General features: G+C 41.6%; 1 protein-coding gene across 2 annotated transcripts in view; it reads left to right on the top strand.

The window, feature by feature from the left end:
• Positions 1-13,022, top strand: part of LOC115619036 (chromodomain-helicase-DNA-binding protein 9-like) — a 117,130-nt gene that overhangs the window by 40,466 nt on the left and 63,642 nt on the right. The window contains exons 1-2 of one of the 2 annotated variants that reach the window (XM_030511051.1): positions 9,074-9,177; positions 10,377-10,714. In XM_030511051.1, the coding sequence (XP_030366911.1) occupies positions 9,139-9,177; positions 10,377-10,714 (377 nt within the window). In that variant the 5' untranslated portion in view covers positions 9,074-9,138. Of the gene's footprint in view, positions 1-9,073; positions 9,178-10,376; positions 10,715-13,022 lie in introns of those variants that run through there. The other variant, XM_030511050.1, reaches the window with a different exon arrangement.

Below are 13,022 nucleotides of genomic sequence, written 5' to 3'. Positions count from 1 at the left end.
ATGGTGATTATTTGGCTCTCAGATGTGTTGCGCTTGATCTCAGAGTTTCAGCATGTTGTACCTTACTTACAGCCACTATTTGCTGTTTTAGCGTTTATCGGCTGGGGGGCCTGGGCTAAGGTTCTTGTTTCACTGTACTTCATGGTAATGACTTGTAATACAATAGACTCATTGATCATGAAACTGGTCTGGTTTGTGCTTCCAGCGTGGCCATCACCACTATACATTGGGAGGTATATAATGAAATATTTTAGCAATATGCCTTGTTTACTGATGGGTCCTGCCGTATTGTGGGAAAGCATCGGAGATGGAAGGCAGCTGTGTGGAGTCCCCTGTGACAAGTTGCAGAAACTGCTGAGGGAGAGGGTGAATCGAGTCAGTTTGCAGAGGTGAAAGCCATCCAGCTGGCCTTGGACATTGCTGAACGAGAAAAATGGCCAGTGCTTTATCTCTACACTGACTCATGGATGGTGGCAAACGCCCTGTGGGGGTGGTTGCAGCAATGGAAGCAGAGCAACTGGCAGCGCAGAAGTAAACCCATCTGGGCTGCTGCATTGTGGCAAGATATCGCTGCTCGGGTGCAGAACCTGGTGGTGAAGGTACGCCACGTAGATGCTCATGTACCCAAGAGTCGGGCCACTGAGGAACACCAGAATAACCAGCAAGTGGATAAAGCTGCTAAGATTAAAGTGGCTCAAATGGACTTGGATTGGCAACATAAGGGTGAATTATTTTTAGCCCGGTGGGCCCATGACACCTCAGGCCATCAAGGCAGAGATGCAACATATAGATGGGCTCGTGATCGAGGGGTGGACTTAACGATGGACACTATTGCCCAGGTTATTCACGAATGTGAAACATGTGCTGCAATTAAGCAAGCCAAGTGGTTAAAGCCTCTCTGGTATGGAGGACGATGGCTGAAGTACAAGTATGGGGAGGCCTGGCAGATTGACTATATCACACTCCCACCAACCCGTCAAGGCAAGCGCTATGTGCTTACCATGGTGGAAGCAACCACCGGCTGGCTGGAAACATACGCTGTGCCCCATGCCACTGCCCGGAACACTATCCTGGGCCTTGAGAAACAAGTCTTGTGGCGACACGGCACCCCAGAGAGAATTGAGTCAGACAATGGGACTCATTTCCGGAACAACCTCATAGACACTTGGGCCAAAGAGCATGGCATTGAGTGGGTATACCACATCCCCTACCATGCACCAGCCTCTGGGAAAATCGAATGGTACAATGGGCTGTTAAAAACTACACTGAGAGCAATGGGTGGTGGGACTTTCAAACACTGGGATACACATTTACCAAAAGCCACCTGGTTGGTTAACAGTAGGGGATCTGCCAACAGGGCTGGCCCAGCCCAATCAGAACTTTTACGTACTGTAGAGGGGGATAAAGTTCCTGTGGTGCACATAAAGAATTTGTTGGGGAAGACAGTCTGGGTTATTCCTGCTTCAGGTAAAGGCAAACCCACTCGTGGGGTTGCTTTTGCTCAGGGACCTGGATATACTTGGTGGGTAATGCGGGAAGATGGGGAAGTCCGATGTGTACCTCAAGGGGATTTGATTTTGGGGGAAAACAGCCAATGAACTCAATTGTACGCTGTTGCCTGCTCTATAACACTTTTATAGCCCACCAGCTAGATATCTTCAGGTCGCCAGCAATTGACCCTGACTTCCCTCCGATCATCACCTCAACAAAGAATGAATTTTGAGGAAACCAGATGAGCTCAGCAGTGACCAGACGAGTTTGGCGGTATCATCAGCAGGCCACAACCCAACACTACATACCGTCCCTGCTGCCCTGAAAGACTATTACAAGAGATGGAGCCTGACATCACGGACTGGATGAGTTCAGCAATTTTACAGGGATTGGTCCATGGACTAGGGAATGATATCTTTCTCTGTGTGTGGGTGTGGGTGTATATATATGTGTATATATATGGGACAGGGGTGATGGCGTGCTGAGAGATGTGGGATCTGAGCATGACATGAATGGTATGGAATAAGGGGTGGATACTGTCCTGGGTTCAGCTATAGCAGTCATTTTTCTCCTTCTTAGTAGCTGGTGCAGTGCTGTGTTTTCTAACTTTCAGCCTGGGAACAACGCTGATAACACTGATGTTTTTAGTTGTTGCTAAGTAATGTTTATTCCAACCAAGGACTTTCTCAGTCTCATGCTTTGCCAGGGAGGAGGGGAAGCCGGGCGGAAGCAGAGACAGGACACCTGACCCAAACTGGCCAAAGGGGTATTCCATACCACAGCACGTCATGCCCAGTATATAAACCGGGGGGAGTTACCCGAAAGGCCCAGATCACTGCTCGGGTCGGGCTGTGTATTGGTCAGCGGGTGGTGAGCAATTGTATCCTCTCCCCTTGTTATTTCACTAATCGTTATTATCATTGGTGGTAGCAGTAGTGGTTTTGTGTTATACCTTAGTTGCGGGACTGCTCTTATCTCAACCCGTGGGAGTTACATTCTTCCCATTCTCCTCCCCATCCCTCCGGGAGCGGGGGGAGGAAGAAGGGGGGGGGGGGAAGTGAGCGAGCAGCTGTGTGGTTCTGAGTTACCGGCTGGGCTCAAACCACGACACCTGTGGACAAGGACTTGGGGGTGTTGGTTGATGAGAAGCTTAACATGAGCTGGCTTCAGTGTGCACTCGCAGCCCAGAAAGCCAACTGTATCCTGGGCTGCATCAAAAGAAGCATGACCAGCAGGTCGAAGGAGGTGATCCTGCCCCTCTACTCTGCTCTCATGAGACCTCACTTGGAGTACTGTGTACAGTTCTGGTGTCCTCAACATAAGAAGGACATGGAGCTGTTGGAGCATATCCAGAGGAGGGCCACGAGGATGATAAGGGGACTGGAGCACCTCCCGTATGAAGACAGGCTGAGAGAGTTGGGGCTGTTCAGCCTGGAGAAGAGAAGGCTGCATGGAGACCTCATAGCAGCCTTCCGGTATCTGAAGGGGGCCTACAAGGATGCTGGGGAGGGACTCTTCCTTAGGGACTGTAGTGGTAGGACAAGGGGTAATGGGTTCAAACTTAAACAGGGGAAGTTTAGATTAGATATAAGGAAGAAGTTCTTTACAGTGAGGGTGGTGAAGCATGGGAATGGGTTGTCCAGGGAGGTTCTGGATGCTCCATCCCTGGCAGTGTTCAAGGCCAGGTTGCACAGAGCCTTGGGCGATGTGGTTTAGTGTGAGGTGTCCCTGCCCATGGCAGGGGGTTTGGAACTAGATGATCTTAAGGTCCTTTCCAACCCTTACTATTCTATGATTCTATTCTATTACATAGTACCTCCATTAAGAATTACAGCAAAGGTTGCACGCAGTTTTTATATCGCTACTAAATATTCATAAAAACTATCTAACTGTACTTGGCACTGAGCCCCAAAACACTGTCTTCAAAAAATATTCCAAATGGAAGCTTATGTGCACTGTAGACTTGTTCTTTAACATCCACTGCTGCCTTTGCAGCATCCGCTTACACTGGACAGTGGCTTCATCTTCTCCTAGTGAATGGTTTGGTAAGTCAGAGGCTTACTGGTTAAGAAGCTGCTACTAATCACAGCTATGTGTCTTAGCTATAGAAGTGGCAAAACTTGCTTAGTAGTGATATTACTGGGTTCTGTAGCACTTAGATGAGAAACAAAACCCTACATAGAGTGTGTGTTGACGTGCAAAGCAGGTGCTGGTTTCATCTTAGAAACATGACTAGTTTAAGGTTGCTGACCTTTACATTAATGTTTCTATTCCCATGTAAATTTGAAATTTTGTCACAAGCTTGGTGTTAAATGCCTTGTGAGTACAAATTACAGTAACCAAATTTACATTCTTAAGCAACTATTAAACACATAAAAACTGTTGCCTGGCCATGCTGCTGTAGTTGTTAGCCATTCATTTATCAACATTGCAGATAAGAAATATGGAAGATGTAAAAGATATTCCCCCTCTCCCTGTATCTTTTTTCCTTTTTAATCTAACACATCTATTTTAATTTGGGTTAATTCTCACATATCTATGATGTCTTGAGATTCTCTATCCTTTAAACACTGAAACATTCATTAGCAATGATAATAAGCAAGAAAAAGAAGGAGAAGTATTAGTAGCATATTGAAAGAACCAGTTTGGAATGCTCCATTGGCTTTCCTAATAGTTCCATATATGCACCAGAGAGAACAGAGAAATTATGGAACCTGCTGGATCTTCATTTGCCAGTGCTCTTGGCTTTGTAGAGCAGTCACCACAGATGGTGTGGGGCAACTGTTGAACAAGGAAGTAAAAAGCAATTCAAAAGGAACTCTAAAGGGGGGGAAAAATAGGCACTCTTCTGGAGAATTTTTAGGTGATCTTCCCATCAGTTGTGCAGAAACAGCTTGATTAACCATGGAAATCTTATTTCAGTATATAATCCAAAGAAAGCCACCTCTGCTGGGGTTGCCCTTCAGCAAAGGACACTCCTTTCTGCATGCATGGGGGGTGTGTGTGTGACACATTCATACTGTAAGGAGTTTTTTACAGGTTGTCTCTTGTTAAGAGTGTGAGCTTGCCTTTTTATTGTTAATAGATACAGTTTTTGATTATTAAACTGCCATTAAAAAAATCACTGGAAGAGTTGTTTACGCAGACTATTCTAGAGGAAAAAAGTTCAGAGTACTAGAATGGAATTCGGAAGTCATAGAGTTCATCAATTTTTTTTCAAAGTTGCATTCCTAAATACAGTTTTATAACTCAGATGATGAATGGATATTCCTTTAACATTTCTCACTGTAGCAGCTTAAAAGCAACTGCAGTTTTCAAATTCTGACGTGATTAAAATGTGAAAAAATGAGAAGCTAATTTGGACAAAACCCCAAAGTATTGATTATCATTAGTTATGTGATTCATTTATTTGTATTATGGTTGTGATATTGATACTGTTTTGGTGACTTGACTTGCACAAAGGGATTTCTTGTTTCATAATTAACATGGACAAAGATGATGTGGTATTGCATGAAGATCAGGTTTCCAGGTGGCTAATTTTAGCTGCTTTTAATGCAGTTGATGTCAAGGTCATCTTGATTTCTCCTAAGGACCTGGTAGACTTGTCATGCTCTCAAGGCATATGGTGCTTAGTATGTGCATCTTCCTGCGGGGGGGGGGGGGTATGCTACTACCAGTAGAAGTAAAGAATCATTCAAGGCATTGTAAATGTAAACCTTAGCTTTCTATTGTTAGACTACTTAGAGTCAGAATATAGTTCTTAGTGGTAGCTAGTGTTTGGGTGAGTAGATCCACAAGTGAAAAATCATTGTTTTAAAAAAGTGCTTTATATAATTAAATCACAAATGTGTGACATTAAAATTACAGGGAAAGGCATTACCAGTCCTTAGAGTATATTAAGAATGGATGCAGCTTGGGATAGTTAGTCTTAAAGATTCTGTGCACACACAGAATTGAAAGTAATACTTCTCTATCATGAATGGCCATACCTACTCTAAGAAAGGTGTTCTTATAGTAGAAGCAATGTTTTACTTATGGAACAGGTAAGGCAGGATTTGGGAAGGTTTTCAAGGAGGTAGAAGCTTTTTCTGTGCGAAACTTTACTTCTTGGGGCTTCCTTTGTAGTGAAATGCAGAGGACATGAAGAAACTATTAGTTGTGGAGCAAATTAAAACGGATTTAGGCCTTCAAGGGGAAAAAACCTAATGGCTGTAAGTGCTGAGGACAGTGATTTGTCCTTGCTGTGGCAAGTACTGTGAAGGTCTTCAAATGCGTGTCCTACACAACCCACAACAAAATGTTAGAGAAACACTTTTCTATGAAAAGCCTACTCAGCAGAGTACTGGAGTGTCGTGGCTGAACCCAGGACATGGAGCTACTGGGAAGACTGCTATCATGATTCTGTCTCTCAGTATTGTCTGGTAACTTGATTGCTTTTAAATTAAGATGTCATGCAGACATGTGTAGTGCACCTTTGCCTCCTGCAAGACAGCATGTCAACTTCTTGAATACTGCTGAGAAGATGCTCCCCTGGCTGCTGTGAATCAGGGCATATGTGAGGAAGCCTACAGCTGTTGTCTTATCTGTTCCACCCTTAGTATTTTTTAGGGCTAGCTCTTCCATGTGAACAGCAGTATGGTCTATACCTGCTGCTGTTAATGGCTTTTGCAGGCAGCAGCAGCAGCATGAATTTGATGTGATTTCTGCCAATTTCCCTGCTACTTGCAGGATTACAGGGAGCAGTGGGGAACTGATGGGAGGCTTGTTCAGTGCACTTGGCTGCTGCTTGGCAAAGCTATTAGCAGCAGCAGATACCCTGGAGTGCTCTCTGTGCAGACTCAAGACAACATTGCGTTGGTTTATGTTCAGTTATATTTGGATGGTTATCCTTGCAACCATGAAAAGTGAAAATATATTTTTTCAAATCTTTAGTTTTTAAATATGTGGCTGCCTCACTGTTTTCTTCCCACCTTCTCCTATGCATTTGTCAGTTAAGAATTGCTTTCCTACTGCTGGTAGTAGAATAAGTTTGTAAGCAGTTGATGAAAGGATATGCTCCTTCAGAATGCTTGATCTGTGTCCCTTCTCAGTAAGGGGGAGGGGTATTTTTGGCTTGGCAAAAGGTTTTGTCCTTTTTGTTGTAGGTGCTATTTAGCTTCTCATATTGTTTTCAGTGTGCATAACTAACTTTATAGCCACACATTTTTTGGAAGCGTGAAATGATTATCAGAATGAAAGACCTCTGCTGAATTACATGATTTTTGTTGCTTTGGTTGCGAAGTACATGCAGATATTGTCTTCTGTAGTGGTTCTTCTAATCTCAAACACTTGTGTTGCTTTCCAGTTTTGTTTTTTGTGACAATGGTGACTTCCTTGATAAAGGTTTCATTACAGCTTTATTTAGCTTAGAATGGCTGGCTGGTGCCTTCCTGCACCATTTCCATATGGTTAGAAATGTGAGAGCAAAATTAAAAAAAAATACGTTCTTGGTTTTCTAACATAGCTTACTGTTTGTGCAATGCAGGAGACAAAAATAGAAGCAATAGTACAGGGCAAGAAGCAGAGGGTCAGCCTGAGAAATTAAAACACAGAGTAGCCTTGTCCAGCATACTCACAATTCCACAGTAAGAAAGTAATAATTGTCAAGGAATAACTTGGGAGGCAGCTTTGAGCTCTGTAGTGTAAGAAACTTTGCTTTAAAGGAATAAAATATCTAGGTATATTATTGCAAAAGAATTATGAAAAAGCCACCATTACTGTATTGCCCACTTAATTATTAGGTGGGGTTTTTTTGTTTGTTTTTGGCCCAGGAATATTCAAGGACATACCAATTTCTTTTAAAAATCCCCAAATCATACTGGCTTTAGTAGTGTTTGGCTTAGAGCTGACATTATGCCAAGAGTACATTAGGAATATTTTTTTGTTTAGCTGATCTCAAAATGCAAATTAGTATGTGATTTAGCACTTTTACTAAGTTATGAAATAATAACCTTAAAAGATAAATCACTGCAATGTGGTATAGATGCTATGATGTAGCAGTATCTTGGCTAGAGTTCCCTAAAATTAAAATTTAATAATTGTCCTTATGATTAAGTTGCATGTTTACAGAAAGATCTTTGATTTTTAAATGGTATTGATAAGAAAATCCATTTAATGTACTAGTACCACTAGTGTTTTCAATGGATAATGAACTTCATTTTGAAATTAATCTTAAGTAGAAGTGAAGTTCTGATTAAGTGTAAGGCCTAATCTTAAAATCCTTGCAATAATTTAAAATTTCTATGGAAAAACACATATTTATCACAAAAGTATAAGTATATATTAAGCAAAACAAATCAAATCCTGATCTTCATTCTTCTTTAATGTGTTTCAGAGACTAAAGGGTGTTGCTAGGATGAAGTGATGCTGTCAAAAGCTTCTTGTTTTTCAATAAACTTTTCAAGAAACCTGATCATATCTTTTTTTGTTTTATTTGATATGTTGACAATACATATTTAAAGACTTGTCTGATCTTTGAAAATAACACTTGAAACCAGCCTTGCAATGGAGAGGAGTTTATCATCCAGATATGTCTGAGGTCTTCACCACAAAGCTTCCGTGGGCCTTAGGCAGAGGGGTGTAAAGCCAAGCTAGGTTATAGTAATGAGATTCTTCTTAGTAGCTGGTGCAGTGCTGTGTTTCGGCTTTAGTCTGAGAACAATGCTGATAACACACCGGTGTTTTAGTTGTTGCTAAGTAATGCTTACTCTGATCAAGGCCTTTTCAGTCTCATGCTCTGCCATTGAGGAGGGGCACGGGAAGCTGGGAGGAAGCAGAGACAGGACACCTGACCCAAACTAGCTAAAGGGGTATTCCATACCACAGCAAGTCATGGCCAGTATATAAACTGGGGGGAGTTACCCAGAAGGGCAGATTGCTGTTCAGGTCAGGCTGGGTATCGGTTGGCAGGTGGTGAGCATCACTTGAGGTATTGTGCATCACTTGTGGGTTTTGTTTTTTTTTTTTTCCCTTCCCTTTTCAGTTTTATATTCTCTCCCCTTGTTATTTCCCTTATTATTATTAATAGTAATTGTAGTAGTAGTTTTGTATTATACCTTAGTTACCGGACTGTTCTTATCTCAACCCACGGGGTTTACGTTCTTTAGATTCTGCTCCCCATCTCACTGGGTGTGGGGGAGTGAGCGAGCAGTTGCGTGGTTCTGAGTTACCGGCTGGGCTTAAACCCAGGACAGGGTTAAACTGCAGAGCCTAATGGAATAATAACGGGCAGCACCATCTGCTGGCCTACTTCTGCAGAAGGAGTCAGTATTTTTAACGACATCTCTAATATTCGTGCTGATGCATTTTGATGCTTTGTGCATTCATTTCTTCCCTTGCTTTGTTGGAACCTAGCTCTGTGGTTACAGCAGGTGCCGAGCCCTGCTGTGGCAGCAGGCAGCCCTCCCCACCTGAGGCAGCTGGCCGGCACCTGTGGACCTGTGCTCGCCTGGGGAGGAACATGTTGGTAAATCACAATGCGTATTTGTGGAGGGTTGTGCATTTCTTGGCTGCAGCTTGCTAAATAGGCCGTTTAGCAATCTTCTCTCAATGCTTTTCTCTTGAGCACTGCCCGGGGTGCTGAAAAAGCAGAGGGCAAGCCTTTGTCTGATGCCAAACATGTCTTCAGTGAAGAGGCCAAGAGGAAGGGTAAGTGGAAGCCTGAATGTGTGGGAGGAGGAGGGGTTCTTTGGGCTAAAAGGCTAATGGGATTGAATAACCTTCCTTATTACTGGCTGCTGCTGTGGGAGCTGTGCCGCATCGCCATCTTGAGCTGGCTGCTGTGCTGCGGGTCTGGCAGTGGCAGCACCTGCAGACCGTGCACTGCTGTCCACCTAGGGGGACCCGCGCCCGCTGTCAGGCCCTGCTGCGGCACCCACAGGAGACGCACCCGCCGAGGGGCTCCCAACTTGGCCACAAAATGGCTTTGGAAATCCCCTGTAGCTTTTCTTCGTGCTGTAGGCGGAGGCACGTGTACGGGTGAGAACATAACTGTTATCTGCTGGGTTTTGTTTGAGTAGGAAATTGTTCCCATTCCTCAAAGGGAAGGGGGAGGGGAGGGAAGCAAAGCAAAAACATGTCTCCTAGCAGGGTTAGAGAGAGGCTGATAATCGGAATGTTGCATTCATGGTGTTAACAACGCTGCATTGATGAAACGAAATGGTGATTAAAAACCAGATAATAAAGACGAGTTATATTTTCTAACTAAGGCACTGACCATACATTGATCTAAATGAAAGAAATACTGCTTTCTGATCTTCTTATGAGTATAGAGGCATGTAATTTTAGTTTTGGTTTTATCTTCTTTGCTTTTTAATTTTGATTCTGTTCAAGCATCTATTCTGTTCAGCACTAAGTCTTGTAGCTGTTCCGTCTGCTTTAAGGTAACTGTGGTCCTGATATCTTACCAAAGGCAAAATACTGATGCTGTTACCTTCGGGAGTTCTTTGCTTTGTCGGATTTTTGAGAAGAACATTTACTGGAGGTGTATGTCAAATATATGGGAATGCTGGGAAGGTTAAGGATCAGTTTCTCTAACTACAGAAAGAAGGCTGAGAGAATTTTAGAATTATATTTTTTTACTGATTTTCAGTATGTGGCTTGGTTGTTGAAAACCCACAATTGATTTAGTTATTCTGAAACCCATGCCATTCTGTGGGATCAACAGAATTCCTTCTTTTTTGTGTCTGAGTCCCTGCCAGTTTAATGTGGTTGGGTTTGGTGTTTGTTTGTTTGTTTGGGGTGTTTTTAATGCATATCTAGATTGAAAACATTTGCACTTTTTATTTCAGGAAATGTTTATATTCTTAAAATAAGGTGATTTTATTTCCTTTTGTCTCCTGCTACAGCCTCCTTCCTCCAAGAAGACTGATGGTTCGGGATCATATACTAAGTTGCAGAATACCCAGGTGAAGGCAATGTCAGAAAAGAAGCAGAAGAAAAAAGTAGACTTGGAAAGTAAACAAGAGAAGGCAAATCGCATAATATCTGAAGCAATTGCAAAAGCAAAAGAGAGAGGAGAGAGAAACATTCCACGAGTAATGAGTCCTGAAAACTTCCCTAGTGTTTCAGCTGAAGGAAAAGAGGAAAAGAAGGGTAGAAAAGTAAAATCCAAACCAAAGGACAAGGAGAGCAAAAAACCGAAAACTGGTTCCTTATCCAAAATTAAAGAGAAAGCAAAAATTGGGTAAGTAGATTAAAATGTCGTCTTACTTCCTTTCAGACTGTAAATCCTTGATTAAAATGAAAACTACTTACTGATAATTAAATGTTCTCCTCCACTGCCTACACAAAATTCTTCCTGATTAAGTCCATGTGTGGACTCTCTCATTCAGGAACATTAAGAATGCTCTGTTTTCTCTTTAGATAAAACTATTTTAGGACAATCCTTCTGAAAGGAGTTATTTTAAATTAATATCCTAAAATATTCTATACTTACTTTGAAGCATAGACAAGACCAAAGTATCTTTCATCTAATGTTGTTATTGGTTCTGACTCCAAATTAACTTCATCTATACGATATATGCTGTCTTTATCAGTTTTGGCATGTATCTTCAGTACAGTGTGCATGATAAACTGCATGGGGAGGAACTGGAAGCTAAATGAACTTGTTAGCAAGTGAATATTCTTATAGGTATCACATGTATCAAAAGTAAAGTACGTATTGGAAAATATGTATTATAAGCACTTTGTCTTTGGTCATATCAATTTAATCTGCCCTCTTAAAAATTTTGCAGACTCATCTGGGTCAAGCTGGGTGGATACCATGGGGTAAGAAGCTTTGGAAAGGCATTAGGTGCTAGAATGCTCCAAGGGATTCAGTAGGTGGCACGTCTTCAGTCTCCAGAGCTAACCTAATTCTCCTGTATACTTTTAAAGGAGTGTCTAATTTCCACTGTTAAGTATGTCGGTCAGAACTTGAAATGGAAATCTTAGCTACAGTCTGATTTTTGCTTTTTTAAATCCGTGCTTTTTTTGTGGTAACAGAAATATTAACTGGCATAGCTCTCCAAATTTAAATCTCGTATATATATATGTATATTCTCATGTATATGGAGCAGAAATGAATGCTCTTTTAATCAACCCCTTTGTGGTTTGGTTTTTTTTCTTCCCCCCCCCACCCGACATCAGTACTTTTCTTACATGTTTGAAGTAAACAACTTCCTTGAAGTTATCCTATAGTATAAAGGTTACTGCTCTAAACTCAATACTTAACGTGAGCTTTCATGGCCTTAATTTCTTTCTCTTCTGGCTATGGGTTGGCATATGAATGCTGCTCACTGCTGAACTCCTTAGCATTTTTTTTCTCCCATTTTGTTCCAAGTGGGATTTCGGATGTGCACTTCCAAAGTTGATTTCACTTTCATGTTTCTGAATTTATTTACGTTCTGTAACAGACATTTTGTGGGTCTGTCTAATCAGAAAATTTACCCACTGTTGTTTAGCTAGGGTCAGTTTCTTGAAGCTTCATGTGAATTGCCCTTAATGTGCTTCCTATGCATTCTTTTGGATAATTGACAAAACCTGCCAAAATACCATCCTTAGGATATAAGACATAGTTCCCATAATATTTTTACTTGTTTTAATCAGAAAAATTAAATAAACTGTTACCTTTGATTTATACTTAAGCATTTTTTTCTGTCTCATGAAATGCTTAGCTGTGCACATGGGTTAGGATCAGTTTCCAAGCTTTCATGACACAGCATCAAGAGATGTTTCTCAAACTACGTTTTAAACTATGATATTTGTGCTTGATCCAAAGTACAGTGAAGCTGGTATGGAGACTCCCATTTAATCATGGTCAACGTGTCATAATGTTGCATTGAGCTGTGAAGGTTTGCCTCCCCTTTATTTACTGGTTTAATCAGCTAATGCCCCAGTAGCACTTTTCATAGAATCAACAAGGTTGGAAAAGACCTTTAAAATCATCAAGTCCAACCATTACCCCAGCACTGCCAGGACCACCCCTAAACCATATCACTGAGGGCCTCATCTACATGGCTTTTGAACACTTCCAGGGACGGTGATTCCACCACTTTCTTGGGAAGCCTGTTCCAATACCTGATCACCTTCTCTGTGAAGGAATTTTTCCTAATATCCAAACTTTTTTTTTTTAGTTAACTTAATCATGCTGCCAGGTATTGCTTTAACTATGTGGGACACATACCTAAAGATTTGGCACTCGGATCTTCTTAAAAGAGCAGTGGAGGGAATATTCTAGAGCCACATATTACAGATTTTACAGAATTTCTGTGTTTTGATGGACAGAAGTAAATCTAATGCTTCGAGGCATCCACATACTTAATTTTTGTATCCAAACAGCTTCACAGTGTTGTTGTTAGCACTATTTTATATTATTTCACAAATACATAAAATATTAACTGTCTAGCAAAAATAATATGCTGCAGTGGTTTTGAACAGCAATAATTGCAAGAAGGCCTTGATTTTTAAAAAAGAATAATCTTACCAGGCTGTTTTCTATGCAAATGTAACTA

Source organism: Strigops habroptila, chromosome W, assembly GCF_004027225.2.
Source record: "Strigops habroptila isolate Jane chromosome W, bStrHab1.2.pri, whole genome shotgun sequence".
NCBI lineage: Eukaryota > Metazoa > Chordata > Aves > Psittaciformes > Psittacidae > Strigops > Strigops habroptila.
The sequence above is the reverse complement of the archived record's forward strand: the minus strand, read 5'-3'. Positions and strand labels throughout refer to the sequence as shown.